The 23,699-nt window shown below is 40.7% G+C and overlaps 2 protein-coding genes across 2 annotated transcripts; one reads left to right on the top strand and one right to left on the bottom strand.

The window, feature by feature from the left end:
• Positions 1-457: 457 nt before the first annotated feature.
• Positions 458-8,007, bottom strand: LOC115153025 (lysophosphatidylserine lipase ABHD12). Its single transcript, XM_029698030.1, has 13 exons — positions 7,755-8,007; positions 4,122-4,249; positions 3,924-4,029; positions 3,612-3,731; positions 3,499-3,529; positions 3,377-3,422; positions 2,919-3,048; positions 2,149-2,186; positions 1,906-1,985; positions 1,725-1,807; positions 1,416-1,494; positions 1,106-1,230; positions 458-989 (listed from the first exon to the last, which is right to left on the bottom strand). Exons 1-13 carry the CDS (start codon positions 7,877-7,879, stop codon positions 962-964), a joined length of 1,119 nt encoding a protein of 372 aa, XP_029553890.1. The 5' UTR covers positions 7,880-8,007; the 3' UTR covers positions 458-961.
• A 14,453-nt stretch (positions 8,008-22,460) lies between these two features.
• Positions 22,461-23,464, top strand: LOC115153664 (serum amyloid P-component-like; the record flags this gene model as incomplete). The annotated part of the gene is made up of 2 exons (XM_029699288.1): positions 22,461-22,498; positions 22,747-23,464. Coding segments are annotated over 2 exons (558 nt in total), but the record flags the coding sequence as incomplete, so codon positions are not given.
• Positions 23,465-23,699: the final 235 nt, after the last annotated feature.

Consider the following 23,699-nt stretch of genomic DNA (forward strand, 5'->3'; position numbering starts at 1 on the left):
TGCGACAAATTGCCAAGAAACTGAAGATATCGTACAATGCTGTGTACTACAACCTTCACAGAAAAGTGCTGACTGGCTCTAACCAGAATAGAAAGAGGAGTGGGAGGCCCCGGTGCACAACTGAGCAAGAGGACAAGTGCATTAGAGTGTCTAGTTTGAGAAACAGACGCCTCACAAGTCCTCAACTGGCAGCTTCATTAAATAGTACCGCAACAAACCAGTCTCAACGTCAACAGTTAAGAGACGACTCCGGGATGCTTTCAAAAACAAGGACATTTCTAAATGACCCCAAACTTTTGAACGGTAGTGTATCTACTAGGATTTCTAGGTACATCTCATTACATCATAAAATACAGTATGTATCACTTCCACTGTAGTGATTTGTCTCTTTTAGTCTTTATCTCAGACGTACTAGTAACCAGCCATGTAAACATCCAACAAGAACATGTACGATTCATGAACGTTGATCAGGTTTTATTTGTAATGTAATACTTGCCAAAAAGAAAAGCTTTTACAACAGTATCTTTTCTGTAATCCCTACTAAGAATTCACCCAAGCTTGAACACTTTAAAACATTGATTAATCATAATTTTTCATGTTTATAATTCATAGAAAGGAAACCAATTCATTGCCTCCATCTCAAAAGTTCTGTAATTTGCACATAGACTAAGACTATAGCTAGATAATAATGCATTGGACATCTCAGTAAGTGCTAAACCCAGAGATGAACCTCAGATTCTCTTTTTTCCTCAGTCCTTTCAGCTAAGTAAGTGCTTTACATTACTAGCAATGCAACTTTAATCTGATATTAGATCAATGATTGGACCATGTGATTGAAGTCCACCCTACTGATTTGCCATAAGGTAAAGAGACACGTGCAAACTGTGCATCTAGGTTTTGCAGTTCTCTAGATATGTTGAAACAATTGATGTCCAAAGGTTCTTCTGCATAGGTCACTGGATTAGGGGGGCAATGAATGTACAAATTCCCTGTAACGATATGGATGAAAAAAGGTGTACGTTTTATAGTTAGAATAAACATTGATATAGAACCGGAGTTGCCTTTTTTTCAAATTGCAATTGAAGAGTTGACAGGATTTCCTCACCTAATAATGTTGGGCAGGTGAGGGTCTTTGTACAATCCATTGTGAAGGTACCCAAGGGATCTGGCGAACGGTACCATCTTAACTCGTTTCTCTGAGTTTTGGGCGCTCTGTGCAATTTCATACAGCTTGATAGGAACACAACAAAGGACGAGAGGTGGAACCTTCCTTAACTGTATATCATGTTTCCAGGAACCCTTCTTGCTATTGTCATTCAAACCATACAGAAAATATCACTAATGTTGCCTGTGATAAAATAGACAGATGACAGTAGAGAAATGATTGTTAGTTACAGTAAAAGTATAAGCCACACCTGCTGAGCCATGTGGATAGGCACTATGTGGTCATCCTCTGCATGAAGGATCAGAAGAGGACTCCTCATCCTCTTCAAGCTGTAGAGACACGGTGAAACATCACTTTCATGAACAGTCAACCTCAAACTCTCAGAACAATTCTGAAACACATTTGGTTGCAGTGGGTGTATCAGTTATTTTGATTCGATTTGTTACCGCATATTGCAAACCTGTATTATGATATCATAATAAGGGATGACAAGTACGGTGAAAAGTTGCATGAACCAAAACAAATTTACAACAAAATGTTTTGGTTTAAAAATACTTACTTTTCATCATTAGGGAAGATTATATTGTTTTCTGCCCTTGTGTCCACGAAAAAGTACTCAAAACCTGGGAACTTCCAATAAAACTGAAGACAAAATGCAGCTTAGTACATTAATGAATACAAAATCATGGCGTTTAAAGATGTACTGTATCGCTATGGAAAGGAGGGTATGTGAATCTTACCCAGCCAAACAGATCATGAGCACCCTTCTGTCGAATGTTGGTGTATGCTCCCTCAATGATCACACCATCAACAACAATCCCTGATAAAAGCAAAAATATTCTAAGCATGTAAATATATCAAGTCAGCTTCCATAATGAGTCACACAAGAAACTTTCATGAAATGAATGTCATTATGCCGATCATGTGTATTGTACTTTAACCAGAGGGTATAAAATATGAAAGTTGAATGGATTCGGGCCTACCATGTTCCATTAGTTTGACTGCAGTATTAGTGGCCACTCTGTACAAAGATGAGGGGGAAAAATGGCATTTACTGCTCATGTCTTATACTCTATCAGAGTAACTGTCAAAATGTTCTGTCATATTTCTAATCATTGATTTGAGTATTTAAATCATCACCATTAGTGGTTGTAGATTAAGTAGTAGTAGTAGTAGTGGTAGTGACAGGTCCTCAAACTTAAACTCACAAATACTGTATTGTGTATGAGGGGAACAAGCAACAAATGAAACAAGTAAGTGTTGAATCAAACGTTAAACATAGTCCAGTCTCTTGAATGAACAACGCTTACTTTTAAACATAATCATAATTGAAATAATAAGATACCTACTAGTGGAATGACATACACATATCTCTGGAATGTAAGACAAAGGCATTACAGGGAACGTTTAAGTTAATCAAGGTAAATTTAATAAAGCTAAAGGTAACATTGTGTCTGCTTATGCAGACAATATTACTTTTGACTACCTTTGCTTTTATGAAAATTGCCTTACACTTCAATTACATTACATCTGAGATGTGCATTTTATTTGACTGTTAGGCTCTTCATGATTTGAATCGTGGTCATATGATTTAACTGTTATTTGTTTGAATTGAAAGCTGAGCATTGTTAATTTAAGAGACTGCTGTGTATAGTTTGAGTAAAAGCATAATTGTGTGCAACTATGCATTGACATAAGTTATCATTTCCATTCGCTTTTCTCTACAGACTGAACCATCTACCTGGTCACTCACCCAGTGCCAAGGGAGTGTCCCCATAATACCACCAGACTGCTCCCACTGCGGGCTTTTACCCACTGGTACAAGTAGAGGGTGTCAGTGGTTATACCAACTTCAGTGGGCTCTCCGGTGGAGTCCCCGAAACCTGTCAGAGTTTCTTATATCAATGGTTGTACAGTATGCAAACATACTAGACTACGTATAGTCCTATCATGTCATGTCTGTCTGCCTGAGGCAAACTTGATGCAGTTGTATACTGATTTGTAAATTACCACAAGGGGGCAGTCAGAAGCAAAACAACCCCAGAGGGTAAGGTGAACTTTACTACAGTATTTGGAATTGGGAGTTGGTTATCAGTCTCTTTACAGCAAGGTGAAATAATACACGACAAAATGAGGCTAATGTCAGGTTGTCAAGGATATGTGTAATAACATGTTTCAACCGTCTAGTAGAAGAATTCAAGTTTAACCAACCTCTGTAGTCCAAAGCCAAAACATGGTAATCCATTGCACTCAGCAGCTGTAGAAAGGCCAATCACCAGTTAATCATTCACACCATGATGAAGTAACTTTTGTTGTAGTTGTCAGTCACTTACATGTATTACTCCCACACGGTTACTTGCTGCCCTGTTTGAAATAATGTGGACTTTTAGATTCAAAGTGAGAACATTTGAAATATTATTGTGTAGCAATCCATTGTTCTTGCTACCTTGTGCCTCCATTGCCATGAAGATAAATGAAGATCGGATTTCCAGCTCCCAAAGAATCTTGGTACCATTCCAAGTCCTTTCCCTGTGCCTCTTTCCACTGACTTTCAGGGACTGTGTGCCTTGAAGATATTGTACAGTGACAACACGTGTAAGGGACAATATACTGACTTTGATGTATAAAGTTCAATGCAGTCTTTATAAATCTACACTGTCCAGTGGCAGTGAATGTACTTCAGATGTAAGGTAGGTAGGCTACATTAAACGTAACTCACAATGTAACCTGGAGAAATGGTTTACGTTAGCCTACTCACCATACTCCCAACGAGATCCCGTGTTCGGATGTAAGGTACATGTTCATTGTGTGGTTAAGAGACAGGTCGGCTGGCTGGCTGTGGTCGATGAAGAATGGGACCCTGACTAAAAACAAGGTGAGAATATATACTTATTACTCTGAGTTATTATTCCTAATTTGTCCAGTATTTTTGGATAATGCTCATGATTACACTCACCTCTGTGAGAATAAACCAGGTGCTTTATGATGTCAGGAAACAGTGCCATCATGAAAGGCACAGAAACATAAATGACACATACGGCCAGGAGACCTCTTTTGAACCACCACAACAAACGGGGCCAAGGTCTGAGACAGAGAGAGAAAGCCAGAGAGAACGACAGAGGGAGAGCGATCTACTTCACTTGCTTTGGCAATGTTAACATATGTTTCCCATGCCAATAAAGCCCTTAAATAAAAAAACATGTAAATTGAATTGAGAGAGAAAATGAGAAAATGGATCATTACTTCCCCAAACGCAAGAAAAAAAAGCAGAAACATTACAATGACAACTGGTCCATGCTGTCAGCTGACCTTTCTGGATATTGACATTGAAGCGCATGTTATGCCAATAATACAGTTGAAGTCAGAAGTTTACATACACTTTAGCCAAATACATTTAAATTCAGTTTTTCACAATTCCTGACATTTAATCCTAGTAAGAACACCCTGTCTTAGGTCAGTTAGTTTCACCACTTTTATTTTAAGAATGTTAAATGTCAGAATAATAGTAGAGTAATTTATTTCAGCTTTTCTTTCATCACATTCCCAGTGGGTCAGAAGTTTACATACACTCAATTAGTATTTGGTAGCATTGCCTTTAAATTGTTTAACTTGGGTCAAACATTTCGGGTAGCCTTCCACAAGCTTCCCACAATAAGTTGGGTGAATTTTGGCCCATTCCTCCTGACAGAGATGGTGTAACAGACAGGTTTCTAGGCCTCCTTGCTCACACGCTTTTTCAGTTCTGCCCACATATTTTCTATAGGATTGAGGTCAGGGCTTTGTGATGGCCACTCCAATACCTGACTTTGTTGTCCTTTGGAAGTATGCTTCGGATCATTGTCCATTTGGAAGACCCATTTGCGACCAAGATTTAACTTCCTGACTGACGTCTTGAGATGTTGCTTCAATATATCCACATAATTTTTCAGCCTCATGATGCCATCTATTTTGTGAAGTGCACCAGTCCCTCCTGCAGCAAAGCACCCCCACAACATGACGCTGCCACCCCTGTGCTTCACAGTTGGGATGGTGTTCTTCGGCTTGAAAGTCTCCCCCTTTTTCCTCCAAACATAACGATGGTCATTATGACCAAACAGTTCTATTTTTGTTTCATCAGACCAGAGGACATTTCTCTAAAAAGTATGATCTTTGTCCCCATGTGCATTTGCAAACCGTAGTCTGGCTTTTTTATGGCCATTTTGGAGCAGTGGCTTCTTCCTTGCTGAGCGGCCTTTCATGTTCTGTGGATATAGATATAGTCGTATGAAAAGGTTTGGGCACCCCTGACAATTTCCATGATTTCCATTTATAAACAATTGGGTGTTTGGATCAGCAATTTCTTTTTTGATCTATCAAATAACTGATGGACACAGTAATATTTCAGTAGTGAAATTAGGTTTATTGGATTAACAGAAAATGTGCAATATGCATCAAAACAAAATTAGACAGGTGCATAAATTTGGGCACCCCAATAGAAAAATCACATCAATACTTAGTAGAGCCTCCTTTTGCTAAAATAATAGCCTCTAATGAGTGTCTGGATTCTGGATGAAGGTATTTTGGACCATTCCTCCTTACAAAACATCTCCAGTTCAGTTAGGTTTGATGGTTGCCGAGCATGGACAGCCCGCTTCAAATCATCCCACAGATTCTCAATGATATTCAGGTCTGGGGACTGGGATGGCCAGTCCAGAACATTGTAGTTGTTCCTCTGCATAAATGCCCGGGTAGATTTTGAGCAGCGTTTTGGGTCGTTGTCTTGTTGAAATATCCAGCCCCGGCGTAACTTCAACTTTGTGACTGATTCTTCAACATTATTCCCAAGAATCTGCTGATATTGAGTGGAATCCATGCGACCCTCAACTTGAACAAGATTCCCAGTACCGGCACTGGCCACACAGCCCCACAGCATGATGGAACCCCCACCAAATTTTACTGTGGGCAGCAAGTGTTTTTCTTGGAACGCTGTGTTCTTTTGCCGCCATGCATAACGTCCCTTGTTATGACCAAATAACTCAATCTTTGTTTCATCAGTCGACAGCACCTTATTCCAAAATGAAGCTGGCTTGTCCAAATGTGCGTTTGCATACCTCAAGCGACTCTGTTTGTGGCGTTTGTGCAGAAAAGGCTTCTTCCGCATCACTCTCCCATACAGCTTCTCCTTGTGCAAAGTGCGCTGAATTGTTGAACGATGCACAGTGACACCATCTGCAGCAAGATGATGTTGTAGGTCTTTGAAGGTGGTCTGTGGGCTGTTTTTGACCGTTCTCACCATCCTTCGCCTTTGCCTCTCCGATATTTTACTTGGCCTGCCACTTCTGGCCTTAACAAGAACTGTGCCTGTGGTCTTCCAATTCCTCACTATGTTCCTCACAGTGGACACTGACAGCTTACATCTCTGCGATAGCTTTTTGTAGCCTTCCTCTAAACCATAATGTTGAACAATCTTTGTTTTCAGGTCATTTGAGAGTTGTTTTGAGGCCCCCATGTTGCCACTCTTCAGAAGAGAGTCAAAGAGAACAACAACTTGCAATTGGCCACCTTAAATACCTTTTCTCATGATTGGATGCACTTGTCTATGAAGTTCAAGGCTTAATGAGCTCACCAAACCAATTGTGTGTTCCAATTAATCAGTGCTAAGTAGTTACAGGTATTCAAATCAACAGAATGACAAGGGTGCCCAAATTTTTGCATAGCCTATTTTTCACATCTGATTTAATTTCATGCAACTTAATATTGCTACACTAAAAATCTTTGTCTGGACAATACCCCAGTACTCAGCTTTTATTAGAAAATGAATGGCATGCCACTGTGATCATTTCCTGTGACGACAGAGTAAATTATTATGCAGCCTCAGAGGGGTCCCCAAACTTTTTCATACGACTGTACTTTTGTAACCGTTTCCTCCAGCATCTTCACAAGGTCCTTTGCTGTTGTTCTGGGAATGATTTGCACTTTTCGCACCAAAGCACGTTCATCTCTAGGAGACAGAACGCATCTCCTTCCTGAGCGGTATGACGGCTGCGTGGTCTCATGGTGTTTATACTTGCATACTATTGTTTGTACAGATGAACGTGGTACCTTCAGGCGTTTGGAAATTGCTCCCAAGGATGAACCAGACTTGTGGAGGTCTACAATTATTTAGACCTTGAAATACATCCACAGGTACACCTCCAATTGACTCAAATGATGTCAAATAGCCTATCAGAAGCTTCTAAAGCCATGCCATCATTTTCTGGACTTTTCCAAGCTGTTTAAAGGCACAGTCAACTTAGTGTATGTAAACTTCTGACCCACTGGAATTGTGATACAGTGAATTATAAGTGAAATAATCTGTCTGTAAACAATTGTTGGAAAAATTACCTGTGTCATGCACAAAGTAGATGTCCTAACCAACTTGCCAAAACTATATTTTGTTAACAAGAAATTTGTGGAGTGGTAGAAAAACGAGTTTTAATGACTCCAACCTAAGTGTATGTAAACTTCCGACTTCAACTGTAGGCCTATTTACTAGCCTAGACTCTAGTCTCGACTAGACGGGAGGATCATTTTACGCAGTGCTAGTGCGGTGCACAGCCTACCAACTCACCTCGGCTGCGCACTCGATGACGCCCTAGTTTTTTTTCTCGCAGTCTTCTGCTCCTCGGAATCATGGTCACCGGTCCTCTTCCTCATCCTGAGATGTTTACTAACCGAGCCACCAGTCCTCTGCATCTGTAATGCAGCCGTTCTGTTCTAGATTGACATCTAGGCTATGTGACTAACTACTTTATTTTCTACCCTACGTATGTTCTTTTAGTCTACCTCAGAGGCTCCATGGGTGAAAGTTCAGTCGTCCCACACTGTTGATAAGGAAATGAGGGAGGAGTTAAGCGTTTTTTTATATTTGTTTTTGTTAACCTAGAGTAACCTGTGTATGTACAAGCCATGAAATAATGCTTCCCGGTGTACCTTATGAATTCACAAATTAGAAATATGTTTTTCAATCATAAGGATAAGTCAACGCACGAAGGCATACTTCAGTTTATACAATGGGGACATATAATACTTGTAGAGGGATCTTTTCACATGGAACATATACAATTCAGTAGGATACCTACAGTGTAGGCCTTTATGACTAAGGAATTTTATTTGGTATGTGTTTTCATGTTTTATGATCACAGCAATACAGCTTTGAGATCCACTGTGCTTCAATGTACAATGGCATACACAGTGTACAAATCATTAGGAACTGCTCGTTCTATGACAGACTGGCCAAGTGTTACCAGTTAAATCCACTTTGATCAGTGTAGATGGGGAGGGAGGGGGGGTTAAAGAAGGATTTTTAAGCCTTGAGACAATTGAGACATGGATTGTGTATGTACCATTCAGAGGGTGATTTAAGTGCATTTGAACATGATATGGTAGTAGGTGCCAGGTGCAACGGTTTGTGTGAAGAACTTCAACACTGCTGGGTTTTTCACGCTCAACAGTTTCCCGTGTGTATCAGAAATGGTCCACCACCCAAAGGACATCCAGCCAACTTGACACAACTGTGGGAAGCATTGGTATAAACATGGGCCAGCAGCCCTGTGAAACACTTTTGACACCTTGTAGAGTCCATGCCCCGATGAATGGAGGCTGTTCTGAGGGCAAAAGGGGGTGCAACTCAATATCAGGAAGGTGTGCTTATTGTTTTGTACAGTCAGTGTAAGTTTAGTATAGCCTTTCAACCAATCCAGTGCATTTTTGTTGAAAAATATATATTTTTAAATCAACAATACGTCAAAGGATTTAACTACTGAAAACTGAAACAAATGGGTCAAACAAAGACCAACAGATCAATCCCACTTTTCAAGCCTGCTGAAGGCGTGGTGGTGTGGTAAACACAGTGGTGGAAACAGTACTCATACTTGAGTAAAAATAAAGATTCGAAAATGACTCAAAGTGAAAGTCATCCAGTAAAGTACTACTTGATTAAAAGTCTAAAAGTATTTGGTTTTTAATATACTTAATTTACTTACGGATAGCCAGGTGCATACTCCAACACTCAGACATCATTTACAAATGAAGCATTTGTGTTTAGTGAGTCCATCATATCAGAGGCAGTAGATATGGACAGGGATGTTCTATAGATAAGTGTGTGAATGGGACCATTTTCCTGTCCTGAGCATTCAAAATCTAACAAAAAATGTTGGGTGTCAGGGAAAATATATGTAGTAAAAATCACAATTTTTTTTAGGAATATTGGTGAAGTAAAAGTAGTCAAAATAAATAGTAAAGTACATAAGTAGTTCTTCAAAAATATTTTTACTTAGGTACTTTACAACACTGGGTAAACACCACCCCCGGCTCTACTAGGGGCATGCTTGAGGTGGTCTGCGTATGTGATATTCTGTGGCCTTGCCATTCCATTTCTTGACTGTATTATACTGAACACTTTTATTTATTTATTTAACTAGGCAAGTCAGTTAAGAACAAATTCTTATTTACAATGACGGCCTACCTCGGCCAAACCCAACATAAACGCAACATGCAACAATTTCAAAGATTTTACTGAGTTACAGTTCATATAAGGAAATCAGTCAATTAGGCCCTATTCTATGGATTTTACATGACTGGGAATACAGATATGCATCTGTTTGGTCCTAAATACCTTTTAAAAAAAGGTAGGGGCGTGGATCAGAAAACCAGTCAGTAGCTGTCGTACACGTTGATTCAGAGCATCCCTAACATGCTCAATGGGTGACATGTCTGGTGAGTATGCAGGCCATGGAAGAACTGGGAGATATTAAGCTTCTGGGAATTGTATACATATCTTTGCGACATGTGGCTGTAGATTATCATGCTGAAACGTGATGGCGGTGGATGAATGGTACGACAATGGACCTCTGGATCTCGTCACAGTATCTCTGTGCATTCAAATTGCCATTGATAAAATGTAATTGTGTTCATTGTCCGTAGCATATGCCTGCCCATACCCCACCACCACCATGGGCCACTTTGTTCACAATGTTGACATCAGTAAACCTTTGGCGCACACAATGCCATACAGATGGTATGCGGTTGTAAGGCTGGTTAGACGCACTGCCAAATTCTCTAAAACAACGTTGGTAGAGAAATTAACATCAAATTCTCTGGCAACAGCTCTGGTGGACATTCCTGCAGTCAGCATGCCAACAGCACGCTCCCTCAACTTGAGACATCTGTGGCATTGTGTTGTGTGACAAAACTGCACATTTTTGAGTGGCCTTTTATTGTCCCCAGCACAAGGTGCACCAGTGTAATGATCGTGCTGTTTAATCAGATTTTTTATGCCACACCTGTCAGGGGGATGGATTATCTTGGCAAAGGAGAAATGCTCACTAACAGGGATGTAAACAAATTTGGGCAAAACATTTTAGAGAAACATGATATTTTTGCGTATGGAACATTTCTGGGATCTTTTATTTCAGCTCATAAAACATGGGACCAACACATTACATGTCACATTTATATTTTTGTTCAGTGTATATAAAACATTCAAAGTATTGTGCTCACAATAAGTTCAGATCTGCCAGGCTTGTGTTTGGAATTTGATATACACTACGCCATCTCGTCTGGTTTTCACTTAATGGGACTATCATTTGTTTTTCAACAGGACAATGACCCAGGCTGTGTAAGGGCTATTTGACCAAGAAGGAGAGTGATGGAGTGCTGCATCAGATGGCCAGGCCTCCACAATCACCCGACCTCAACCCAATTATGATGGTTAGGGATGAGTCGCAGAGTGAAGGAAAAGCGGGAACTCCTTCAAGACTGTTGGAAAAGCATTCCAGGTGAAGCTGGTTGAGAGAATGCCAAGAGTGCGCAAAGCTCTCATCAAGGCAAAGGGTGTCTATTTGAAGAATCTCAAATATAAAATAAACACTTTTTTGATTACTACATGATTCCATATGTGTTATTTCATAGTTTTGATGTCTTCACTATTATACTACAATGTAGAAAACAGTAAAAATAAAGAAAAACCTTGAGTAGGTGTTCTAAAACTTTTGACCGGTAGTGTAGTCTGGATGCAATCAGGCATCCGAATATGCATAAGCAATGTAAAGAGATGTGGGGAAATGTACATCCTACACAAATTACTTTGATAAAAACAAAGAAAAATGTGTGCCTGAGGGGAAATACACTTTCATACAGCCAGAGATGAACCACTATGGTGACAAATATTTAGCATTTAAACCATGTGACCTCTCACCTCACTGGCTGTAGAAGTGTTCTTCCTAACCAGTCCCTCAACAGCTCTCTGATTGAGCTCCAGCCTCACTGGGTCCTCAGAGGAGATGAAGGCTGGGAAGAGATTGATTCTTCCATCCCTCTATCATTCAACAAGTCAGTTAAATAAAGAGAGCATTGATAAGCTAAAATGTCCATCTCCCATCCCTGGAGAGACCTACTATATATACTGTATCTTACCATCAAGCGGTCTCGGAGGTAGAGAGGTGGGGTGGCTTGGCTCATCTCCTGGTCAGTAGGGGTGAGCGAATCATCACTGGTTCATACACACACACAGGACAGGGACATAGAGCCTAGTTAATACAACACTACTATAGAGAGAAATGGCATCTTTTGTAGGCACTAACGCTGAAAATAAAGTTTATGGTAAACAAAGGTTTGGGAGATTATGTATGTTTTGTTCAATGAGATAATGTTCATCAGTGTTTATGTAATCATAAAATGTACATAAAGGCGTCATAATTCATAAAGGTCATGTTAACTGACTGACATTATCTCGTGTAACAAAACACATAAGATTTCCTAAACCTGTGTTAACCTCAGACCTCATTTTCAGCATTTATCCCCAAATCCTTTTCTTTCCCAATAGAAATGGCTGAACAAACCAGAGGTAACTCATTTCCATTTTTAAGACTACAAACAGGCGAGCTGTATACCATGCCTTCTTAATTGCCCATGGGAAGATTAAATAAGTTGTAGTGATTTGAATGGGAATCTAAAGCGTCAGTCTCATAGACAACATCATGTTAATAAATGTAGTGCGTAACAAGAAGTATTACAGAGTGTTACGGGTTTGATTATGATATCTCTTACCTATCCAGCTCTGAATCTGGGTCAGCTCCTGATTTTTGGGCCAGTGAAGCAGCCTGGGATGGTACAACCTGAGCGGCTACAGTCTGCCCAATGTGTCATCAAGCGGCTCCGTTTCTTCATCAGCCAGTGATCATCATTGAGAGCATCTCCTTTTGTCTCCTCATCCTGAGGGAAAGAAACACTGAACACACACCCTTCCCTGTGTCCTACACAGGACTCATAACAAGGCAGCCATAGCCTACTGTAGGGGTGCACCTCAATAGTCTACAGTGGCTTCCTCTATCTCTGATCTGAACAGCAGATAGATGAAAGCATTAGGGTATTTGTTTTCACCCGTCCAGTTCATTCAGATGAGTATGAGCAGAGAACAGAATATAATGACTGTGAGCCACTTCAAACTATTGAGATGCACCCAAAACCTTGGGTAAAGTGTCATACCGTACCTCGAATTTCAGCTTGGCTCCATTGAGGTCCATGCAGGAGTGGAGACACTCCCCCACCACCATGCCCCTAACACGCACTACGCTGCTATCCAGGTGGCTCTGCATCTCTCCCAGCATGAACTGTAGCAGTTCTGACAGAGGAAAGGATAGAAGGGTTGTGATCATGACGCACCAAACAGGAGAAAATAGACTTCAACAAGACGGGACTACACGGACACTTCCCATAACAAAATGTTAGGATTTTTGTTGTTGTTCATTTATCAAATTAACACAACCTGGAGGTGGAATGGTCAGAAAGTAATGTGAACAGCTCTGATCGTGTGACACAATACTGTGCCGTAGTGTATCCGAGCATAGCTCCTGTAGCCCTGTATCACTCAGTCGTCCCACACACAGCAGCAGAGCCCGGCTCACATACAGCTACTGCCCCAGAGGGGGTTGGATGATGACAAACCGGGCCTTTTTGTCCATCAACACCAGATTCCCCATGATCCTGGACCTCTGTCGGGCCTAGAGGAAAAATAACACTTACATTATGAGAGAAAGAGATTGAACAAAGACGCAGACAGTTTGACACCTTTTTATAACCTCTAGCCATCCCCTTCCCTTACCTGTTGACAGCCTGCACCTGCCCAGTGATCACACTCTCCAGCCAGCACTCCAGGACCTTCTCCAGCAGCTTCCAGCACACAATCTGCCACACCATGTCTGAGCGAGTGCAGGAGAAGCGAGGTGCCAGCACCTCAAACACTAACCCTGCAGAAAGAGACACAAAATTATGTAACTCTTCTGATGAATGGACAAGTGAGGCAGTTGACAATCATCAATGCAGGAGAAACACATATTGAATGCAGCCTTGCTTACCACTGTGTCCCTGAACACAAGCCTTCCCCAGTGCATGGGTCACAAAAGTCAGGAAGCAGTCTTTTCCATCGGGTAACAACACAGTGTATTGACAGTAAGTGACGCACAATAACACACATGTTCGATGTAGACAGTTAAAGTTAAAACAACCATAAGTAGGCCCTTAATCAGAATTTACTATACTGCATTAAATAATTACTGTCTTCTGCATACATACAAACCTCTGAGCTTGACTGACTGGTTCTCTCCAGCGCAGTCTAAGGATGTTTATAAAAGCCAATTAAACTGCCAATAATCAAACAAGTATAATGGCAAAGTTTAGAGCTTGTCAGTGAAGTATAACCAATATTTTCCCCCCATATAAACATGTATCGTTCTTGTATCGTATCTACATACGTATCAGATCATCCTGAAAAGATGAGATAACCCCCCAGTGGATATTTAGTGTTTTGGAATGCAAATTATTCAAATGTATTTATGTTTTAATATCAGTTGTGCAAAAAACTGTTCTGTTGATATTATCCTACCATGACGGTTAGCAGTTATGCCACTGATATGACAATAATATCACTAGCTAGCTATTACTGTTGTCAAGTGGCGATTTGAGCATGTACATCTTGGTTGGGCAAACTAAACAACAACAAAAATGGAGATGCATGCCAGCAAAGCCACTACACAACACTAAACAATAATTGCACTTAATTGCACTGTAACGGTGACAAAAGGTGCCTACAAACTGTTAGGGCCTACATAAAGCCGTCCCAACAGCAGAGCTTTCTTTTCAGCACCATGGAGTGAATCCTTACCACCGCTACACCTGACTATCAGCGGCGCCTTGTCTGACAGTGAAACAGTTAATTCAGCCTCCTTTACCGCTTTAAAAAAAACATAGCTGATATGGCTGACTTGCTTAAACAAATGTGGTTTCTAATGACAATTGAGATGTACAAACTATGGCATAAGGGAACGATGAGCGGATCAGAGGCAATCCACAACTATGATTAAGACATTAATGAGCGAGCTAGGATGGACGTAGTCAATATAACAATTTGTTTAGAACTTTTGAAATGTACAGTGACAGAATTCAGAACATGGGCCATTCTTATAGTATTCTCCCTGTACACCAAGTCAGAACCGTAGGATAAAAAAGGGGGCATATAAGCAGACAAGGAAAGCACTTACATTTAATGATTTAATTTCTCTAAAACAGCCTATAGGCTACATGTGCACCACTAATTCAGAACAGTAGGCTAAGTTATGAGGGGGAAAGGGACAACATTGTTATGGTAAGAGGAACACTAACAGCTTACTACACAACATACACTTAGTATTACTTTCTTAGCTACAGTATACATATCTCCCTGGCATATTACATAATTTATGCAGCAGCATACAATACATTTTTGGACTCAGTTTGTTGTGCTATGCTCATTTGAATAGGAAGGTGGCGCAGCTGTCATCAAAGTCTGGAATTCTCTGGATTTATGGTGTTCTCGAGACAACTGGGAACTCGGAAAAAAAACAAGTTTTAATCATGAGGTCAGGGATCTTCAGGTCAGGGCTCTAGAAAGAGGCCCGAATTCCCGACTTGGAATTCCGAGTTGGATGACCGTTCAAAGCTTTCAATGTTCAACCTTATCTGGCTCATTGTGTGTTGCGAGTGAATGGTTATCCTTTTAAGCTTAAGCTACTGTAAGTCGCTCTGGATAAGAGCGTCTGCTAAATGACAAATGTAAATGTACAAGGTACTGTAGGATGTTTTTGTGTGGGTGGTAACGCTTTTATCCACAAATATTGATATAATAACATCATATCTAAGTAAACTTGAAGTGACGTGATGACATGTTGTCTGGTCCAACTACTATGACTCGTCGGACACCATGCAGTTTATTAGGCTACAGATGAAATAAGTTAGGAACTTCACAGGATGGTGAAAGTGCAAGGTGATGCTCCTTTCCAACAAATATTGAGGGTCTAATGCTGTATTCAAAACAACTGGAAACTCTGAAAAAAACAAGGTCAAATCATGACATCAGTGATCTTCAGGTCGGAAAGTCAGAGCTCTAAAAATTTGCCAGAGTTTCCGACTTGGAATTCCGAGTTGGGTGACCATTCAAAAATATTTTTCCCAGTCGGAACTAGTTTTTTTGCAAGTTCCCAGTTGTCTTGAACGGACTGAAGTCGGAAATTTCCCAGTTTTTTTTAACGCAACATTTTTCTGGTGACATGATCATCACTGCTTGGCTGCCAATTGAAGAATTAAAAATAATCTCACTCTTTAGTCCATAATAATATTATTTTGTAGGCTATACGTGCAGTCTATCTAACAGTGCGCAGATGTAGCCTATATGCGCTCTGTTGGCTAGAGTTTAAAATGTGATGGAAACTAATTTAAGTTGTATTGTCTATTCAGGTACATGGGAACTTAACCTCAAAATGTATTTTATGTGCCCTACGTCATCACGCCCTTACAAAAATGTACCACGGTACTACTATGGTACTTTCATTCATACAATGCTACTAATATGGCACTTTCACTTACAGTGCATTCAGAAAGTATTCAGACCACTTCCCTTTTTCCACATTTTGTTATGTTACAGCCTTACTCTAAAAATGATTAAATAAATGTTTTTCCCAATCTACACACAATACCCCATAATGACAAAGTGAAAATAGGTTTTTAGACATTTTTGCAAATGTATTAAAAATAAAGAACATAAATACCTTATTTATGTAAGTATTCAGACCATTTGCTATAAGACTCAAAATTGTGCTCAGGTGCATCCTGTTTCCATTGATCATCCTTGAGATGTGTCTACAACTTCATTGGAATTGTCCGTTGAGCTCCGAGACAGGACTGTGTCGAGGCACAGATCTGGGGAAGGGTACTAAACAATGTCTGCAGCGTTGAAGTTCCACAAGAACACAGTGGCCTCCATCATTCTTTAATGGAAGAAGTTTGGAAACACCAAGACTCCTCCTAGACCTGGCAGCCCGGGCCAAACTGAGCAATCGGGGAAGAATGGCCTTGGTCAGGAAGGTGGCCAAGAACCCGATGGTCACTCTGACAGAGCTCCAGAGTTCCTCTGTGGAGATGGGAGAACTTTACAGAAGGACAACCATGTCTGCAGCACTCCACCAATGAGGCCTTTATGGTAGAGTGGCCAGATGGAAGCCACACCTCAGAAACAAGATTCGCTGGTCTGATGAAACCAAGATTGAACTCTCTGGCCTGAATCCCAAGCGTCACGTCTGGAGGAAACCTGGCACCATCCCTACGGTGGAGTATGGGGGTGGCAGTATCATGCTGTGGGGATGTTTTTCAGCGGCAGGGACTGGGAGACTAGTCAGGATCGAGGGAAAGATGAACGTTGATGAATCCTTGATGAAAACCTGCTCCAGAGCGCTCAGGACCTCAGACTGGGGCAAAGGTTCACCTTCCAACAAGACAACGACCCTAAGCACACAGCCATGACAATGCAGGAGTGGCTTCGGGACAAGTCTCTGAATGTCCTTGAGTGGCCCCGCCAGAGCCCGGACTTGAACCTGATTGAACATCTTTGGAGAGACCTGAAAATAACTGTGCAGCGACGCTCCCCATCCAACCTGGCAGAGCTTGAGAGGATCTGCAGAGAAGAATGGGAGAAACTCCACAAATACAGGTCTACCAAGCTTGTAGCGTCATACCCAAAAAGACTCAAAGCTGTAATCGATGCCAAAGGTGCTTCAACAAAGTACTGAGTAAAGGTTCTGAATACTTATGTAAATGTAATTTCATTTAAACATTTTATTTTTTATTAATTTGCTAAAATGTCTAAACCTGTTTTTGCTTTGTTATTATGGGGTATTGTGTGTAGATTGCTGACGAAAAAAACTATTTAATCCATTTTAGAATAAGGCTGTAACGTAACAAAATGTGGAAAAAGTGAAGAGGTCTGAATACTTTCCGAATGCTTTTGACATTTTAGTCATTTAGCAGACGCTCTTATCCAGAGCGACTTACAGTAGTGAATGCATACATTTCACTTCATGCATTTTTTTTTGTACTGGCCCCCCATGGGAATTGAACCCACAACCCTGGCGTTGAACCCACAACCCTGGCGTTGCACACACCATGCTGGCGTTGCACACACCATGCTGGCGTTGCACACACCATGCTGGCGTTGCACACACCATGCTGGCGTTGCACACACCATGCTCTACCAACTGAGCCATGCTCTACCAACTGCGCTGTACTTCCTGAATTACCATGGTATAGATAGATGTGGATCATGGAAATACCATGTTTTTTAACCTGCATTATACATTCTACCATAGTAACGCAGAATTATGCTGCAAATAATTATCATATAGTACCATCTTTCTTAGTTGTGCGTTACCATAGCACAATCTCAGTATCATGTATTCAATAAATAAACCCCACAAGGTCAAAAGAGGTTGGTTGGTTTTATATTGATGACATTTCTGATAAAGTCAGGCTACTATTGTTGGTCCTAGTTTGTCTGTAAAATCAAAGAAAAAGGGAAATAGTTGATGGGAAAAAGGGGTAATACTTTCTGTATTAATTGTACCATTTTTTGCTCATGTTTGTGTTCCCGGTCTTGTGTTCACCTTTCCAACAAGTCAGTTCGTCAAATTTCTTCAGAGCTTCCCTGGTCAACTGTAACTGCTGTCCTCGATTGCAACACTCACTGCAGAGTTCCAAACTGCCTCTGGAAGCAAAGTCAGCACAAGATTTGGATTTCCATGGCCGAGCAGCTGCACACTAGTCTGAGATCACCATGCGCAATGCCAAGCTTCGGCTGGAGTGGTGTGAAGCTTACCGCCATTGGACTCCGGAGCAGTGAAAACGTGTTCTCTGGAGGGATGAATCACGCTTCACCATCTAGCAGTCCGACGGATGCACAAAGCGAGGTCCATATAGAAATGGTTTGTCGAGATTGGTGTGGAAGAACTTGACTGGCCTGCACACAGTCCTGACCTCAACCCCATCTAACACCTTTGGAATGAATTGAAACGCAGACTGCGAACCAGGCCTAATCGCCCAACATCAGCGCCCGACCTCACTAATGTTCTTGAGGCTGAATGGAAGCAAGTCCCCTTCAGCAATGTTCCACCATCTAGCGGAAAGCCTTCCCAGAAGAGTGAAGGCTGTTATAGAAGCAAAAGGGGGACCAACTCCACGTTAATGCCCATGATTTTGGAATGATATGTTCGACGACCATACTTTTGGTCATGTAGTGTATATGGTAGCCAAATGTTTGGCATTGTGTAGTCATTTACAGTATTTAAAGTCAAGGGTGTTGCCCTTGATTCAGACCTGCAGAGGGAGCCGCTCGCTCTAGTGGTTGCTTCAAGCAATCTCACTCTTGAGCTAACCTGCCTAGTAAGGGTGCGTTTGTAAATTCCCTCAGGATAACTGATTAATTTACCAACACTCAACACCCCTTGAATATGGCCAGTGTCAGTAAACGTCAGCAAAAAATTTAGGAACGGACAATCTGATAACTCTCTGAATTTCCTAATGCACAGAGCACACTCTGGCTCTCCAGATTGAATTTAGGAACACACCCAAAGAGAAGCATTGTAACTTGGTGTTTTTAGGGATATGTTGAGAATTGCATGAGGGAAATGTATCTATGAGATAAAATGACAATTTATACCTTTTTACAAGTAGTTTTTTAGTATGTTGGCTATTAAGAATTGTATAAGAGTAGCCAAGTCATGGTACTGTTGCAATACCATAGTATTTCCCTACCATGGTAGTGACCAGAAAAACATGATAGTACCATGGTATTTCTTTCATTTTACTACCATGGTACATTTTTGTAAGGGCGCACAGCATTTTATCAGCAACAAGCCATTGTTTAATAGATTTTAGAATATTCGCATGAAAATCTGTCGCCAATTGGATGGAAGCCTAGCTAATGTGTTGTTTTGTATGTGTTTATATAGAATAGAATATAATCCACTAAGATATAAATACTTTACTCTTCTCTGTTTTATTCTTTGGTCAAAAAGCTGATCCATCAGGTTTTGAACCTAAAGTCAAGGGAAATTGACTCATTGAATTTGATAGAAAAATAGTCAGCTGATTGAAAAGAGGAACAGAAAGTCAGAAAAATACCACCATACAATTGCAGACACATCAGAAAGCTGTATTAACACTTTCACAACTCCTACTGTCGCATGGCTAATGGTCATGCGGTCAGAAAACAATATCTTGACCATGATTTTTACTCAAATCACCATTTTCTTTGTACATAACTAACCTATTTCACAACGACAGAGGATGAGCATTTAAACAACAGGAGAAGGAATCCCCTAAGATAAATCTGTTTTTTTACAAAACCGGCAAGGTAGGCAACATTATCATAACATTAAGCTGATAACATTATTATAACATTAACATATTATTATTCTAACCACTAAAATGTGTAATGTACAGTACCAGTCAAAAGTTTGGATACACCTACTCACTACAGGGTTTTTCTTTATTTGTACTATTTTCTATATTGTAGAATAATAGTGAAGACAAAAACTATGAAATAACACATATGGAATCATGTAGTAACCAAAAAAGTGTAAAACAAATCAAAATATCTGTTATATTTGAGATTCTTCAAAGTAGCCACCCTTTGCTTGAAGACAGTTTTGCACACTCTTGGCGTTCTCTCAAGCAGCTTCATGACGTAGTCACCTGGAGTGCATTTCATTTAACAGGTGTGCCTTGTTAAAAGTTCATTTGTAGAATTTATTTTCTTCTTAATGCGTTTGAGCCTATCAGTTGTGTTGTGACAAGGCGGGGGGGGGGGGGGGGGGGGGGGGGGGCGGTATACAGAAGATAGCCCTATTTGGTAAAAGACCATGCACATATTAGGGCAAGAACAGCTCAAATAAGCGTTTTTTCAAGTGCAGATGCAAAAACAATTAAGTGCTATGATGAAATTGTCTCTCATGAGGACCGCCACAGGAAAGGAAGACCCAGAGTAACCTCTGCTGCAGAGGATAAGTTCATTAGAGTTACCAGCAAAAATAAATGCTTCACAGAGTTCAAGTAACAGACACATCTCAACATCAACTGTTCAGAGGAGACTGTGTGAATCAGGCTTTCGTCGTGGAATTGCTGCAAAGAAACCACTACTAAAGGACATCAATAAGAAGAAGAGACTTGCTTGGGCTGAGAAACACGAGCAATGGACATTAGACTGGTGGAAAGCTGTCCTTTGGTCTGATGAGTCCAAATTTGAGAGTTTTGGTTCTAACCGCTGTGTCTTTGTGAGATGCAGAGTAGGTGAACGGATGATCTCTGCATGTCTGGTTCCCACCATGAAGCATGGAGGAGGTGTGATGGTGTGGGGGTACTTTGCTTTTGACACTGTTGGTGAATTATTTAGAATTCAAGGCACACTTAACCAGCATGGCTACCACAGCATTCTGCAGCTATTCACCATCCCATCTGTTTTGCGTTTAGTGGAACTGTCATTTGTTTTTCAACAGGGCAATGACCCAACACACCTCCAGGTTTTGTAAGGGCTATTTGACCAGGGAGAATGATGGAGTGCTGCATCAAATGACCTGACATTCCAGGTGAAGCTGGTTGAGAGAATGCCAAGTGTGTGCAAGGCAGTCATCAAAAGCAAAGGGTGTCTACCTTGAAGAGTCTAAAATCTATTTTAATTTGTTGAATTTTTTTTGGGTTACTACATGATTCCATATGTTATTTCATAGTGTTGATGTCTTCACTATTATTCTACAATGTAGAAAATACAAAAAATAAAGAAACTCTTGAATGAATAGGTCTGTCCAAACGTTTTGACTGGTACTGTACATGTGTGCATACACTGAGTATACAAACCGTTAAGAACACCTGCTCTTTCCATGACAAAGACTGACCAGGTGAAAGCTATGATCCCTTATTGATGTCACTTGTTAAATCCACTTCAATCAGGGTAGATGAAGGGGGGGGGCAGACAGGTTAAAGAAGGATTTTTCAGCTTTGAGACAATTGGGACATGGATTGTGCATGTGTACCATTCAGAGGGTGAATGAAATATTTAAGTGCCTTTGAACAGGGTATGGAAGTAGGTGGCGGAAACTGGTTTGTGTCAAGAACTGCTCAAGTGTTCCTGTGTGTATCAAGAATGGTCCACCACACAAAAGACATCCAGCCAACTTGACACAAGCATTGGAGTCAACATGGGCCAACATCTCAATATTCGAAAGGTGTTCCTAATGTTTGGTGTACTCAGTGTATTTGTAATGTAATGCAATTTTCTATTAAAAAATAATGTGTTTCGATTGGATTACATTTTCTTTCTATAGATGGAGAAATTCTTTCTTCTGCCTTTTCTGTTTACAATGTGCTGGGCTGTGCCTCAAGGTGAGAAATCTGACCATTTATTCCTAAATCCAGAGCCCAAAGTTTGTCACGCTACAATAGATATATTGTCTCTGTATTTTATTTATTCATGTATCCTTTTTCCAAGACAGAAAGTAGGTGCCAAGGTAGCCTAAAGATCTTGAGAAAACAGCAATCTGCCTATTTTTAGGTTAGAACAGAATAAACAGTCATTCATGCAATTATTCATAATTAAATTAACTCTCAAAAAGTCTTGGTGCCTGACAATACTGTCTCCACATGTCGAATATGATCATTATTCAGATCTAAATGGCCTACAAGAGAAATTTACATCAGAGCATGTATTGTACTGTGGGGCTCCAGTGTGTCGCAGCGGTCTAAGGCACCGCATCTCAGTGCAAGAGGCGTCACTACAGTCCCTGGTTTGAATCCAGGCTGTATCACATCCGGCTGTGATTGGGAGTCCCATAGGGCGGCGCACAATTGGCCCAGCGTGGTCCGGGCTTGGCCGGTGTAGGCCGTCACTGTAAATAAGAATTTGTTCTTAACTGACTTGCCAACAGGAGAAAACTATTCTTCTGTGACAGTATGTCTCAGGTAAAAAATGTAGTATTCAATACTTCAATATCTGTCTGTATCTAGCATTAGAAAGCTGTGCAATGCATATGGGCAACAATACTATGGTGTGAGCAGCAGTCAAACACCTGTGAAATATTTATTTTTCTGTGGTAATTCTTAGTAAATAAGTGGGTAATACATTTTTATTTTTTTTGCATTTAGTTAATTTCAGCCACAAAATGTATTTCCAAGGCTTAGCTAACGTGTGTATTATGAATTTCCTAAAGGTATTTCACAGATGTCAAGAGGGCGTTTTCCATCTTTTCCATGGCAACTCCGACAAGCACCAATGACTTTCTGTTGTTCAAAAAGTCTAATGGTGACATGGAGCTACATGTTAGAAATGTGGGAAGTGTATTCACAGGGCTACCAGGTGAGCAGAACATGTGGATGTCTCTGTGTGGGAGCTGGGACTCAGTCACCGGACTCAGTCAGGTTTGGATCAATGGGAAGCCGAGTGCAAGGAAGCTGGGATACACTGCTGGGAGTGTGCTGAATGGAAAACCCATCATCATCCTTGGTCAGGAGCAGGATTCTTATGGTGGACATTTCGATAAGGGACAAGCGTTTATTGGTCAACTCACTGATGTGCACATGTGGAATTATGTTCTGTCACCTTGTGAGATCCAGCGCTTCACAAGCGACTTAAATTTCACCCCTGGGAATGTACTTAACTGGAGGTCCCTTGAGTACACGATTGATGGGCATGTGGTTCTAGAAAACAAGCAAACACCTTGCCAAGAATGAGCAGTGTTAACCAATCATTCAGCGTTGTTGAGACATGTTGACTATAATCAAACATCTGAATATGCATGTGTGACTATTCACAACTATTCTGCAAATCATCATAAAGTGTTTTTCTAATCAAATCAAGAAACACATTATATTCTTTCCTAAAGCAATATCCTCCAATGAATCTATTAAAATGACACTCTTTATAGTAAATAGTGTATTTCAGTGCAGGCTCATTGCAAGCCCAGTCTGGGGACAGAGGGGAGGGCAACATGGTTGGGAACGGTGTGATACATTTTTTAAGTTGGTCGAATTAAGGTCGAAGTCAGACATTTTTAAAGGGCAATTTCTCAGGGTAAGAATTTTGCTAGGACTGTCTGGGAGTGGTCTGAGTGGGGAGTGGAAAACTGAAAATGAGCTTTTATTGGCAGAGAGGTTTGGAACTTTC

The sequence above is a fragment of the Salmo trutta genome, chromosome 18, assembly GCF_901001165.1.
Source record: "Salmo trutta chromosome 18, fSalTru1.1, whole genome shotgun sequence".
In the NCBI taxonomy this organism is placed as follows: domain Eukaryota; kingdom Metazoa; phylum Chordata; class Actinopteri; order Salmoniformes; family Salmonidae; genus Salmo; species Salmo trutta.

Coding starts and splice junctions, on each gene's coding strand:
- LOC115153025 (XM_029698030.1), bottom strand. CDS start 7,879: ATGCAGAGGACTGGTGGCTCGGTTAGTAAACATCTCAGGATGAGGAAG. Junction 3,049..3,376: donor TTTGGCTTTGGACTACAGAG/GTTGGTTAAACT, acceptor AAACTCTGACAG/GTTTCGGGGACTCCACCGGA. Junction 1,231..1,415: donor CTATCCACATGGCTCAGCAG/GTGTGGCTTATA, acceptor GTTCCTATCAAG/CTGTATGAAATTGCACAGAG.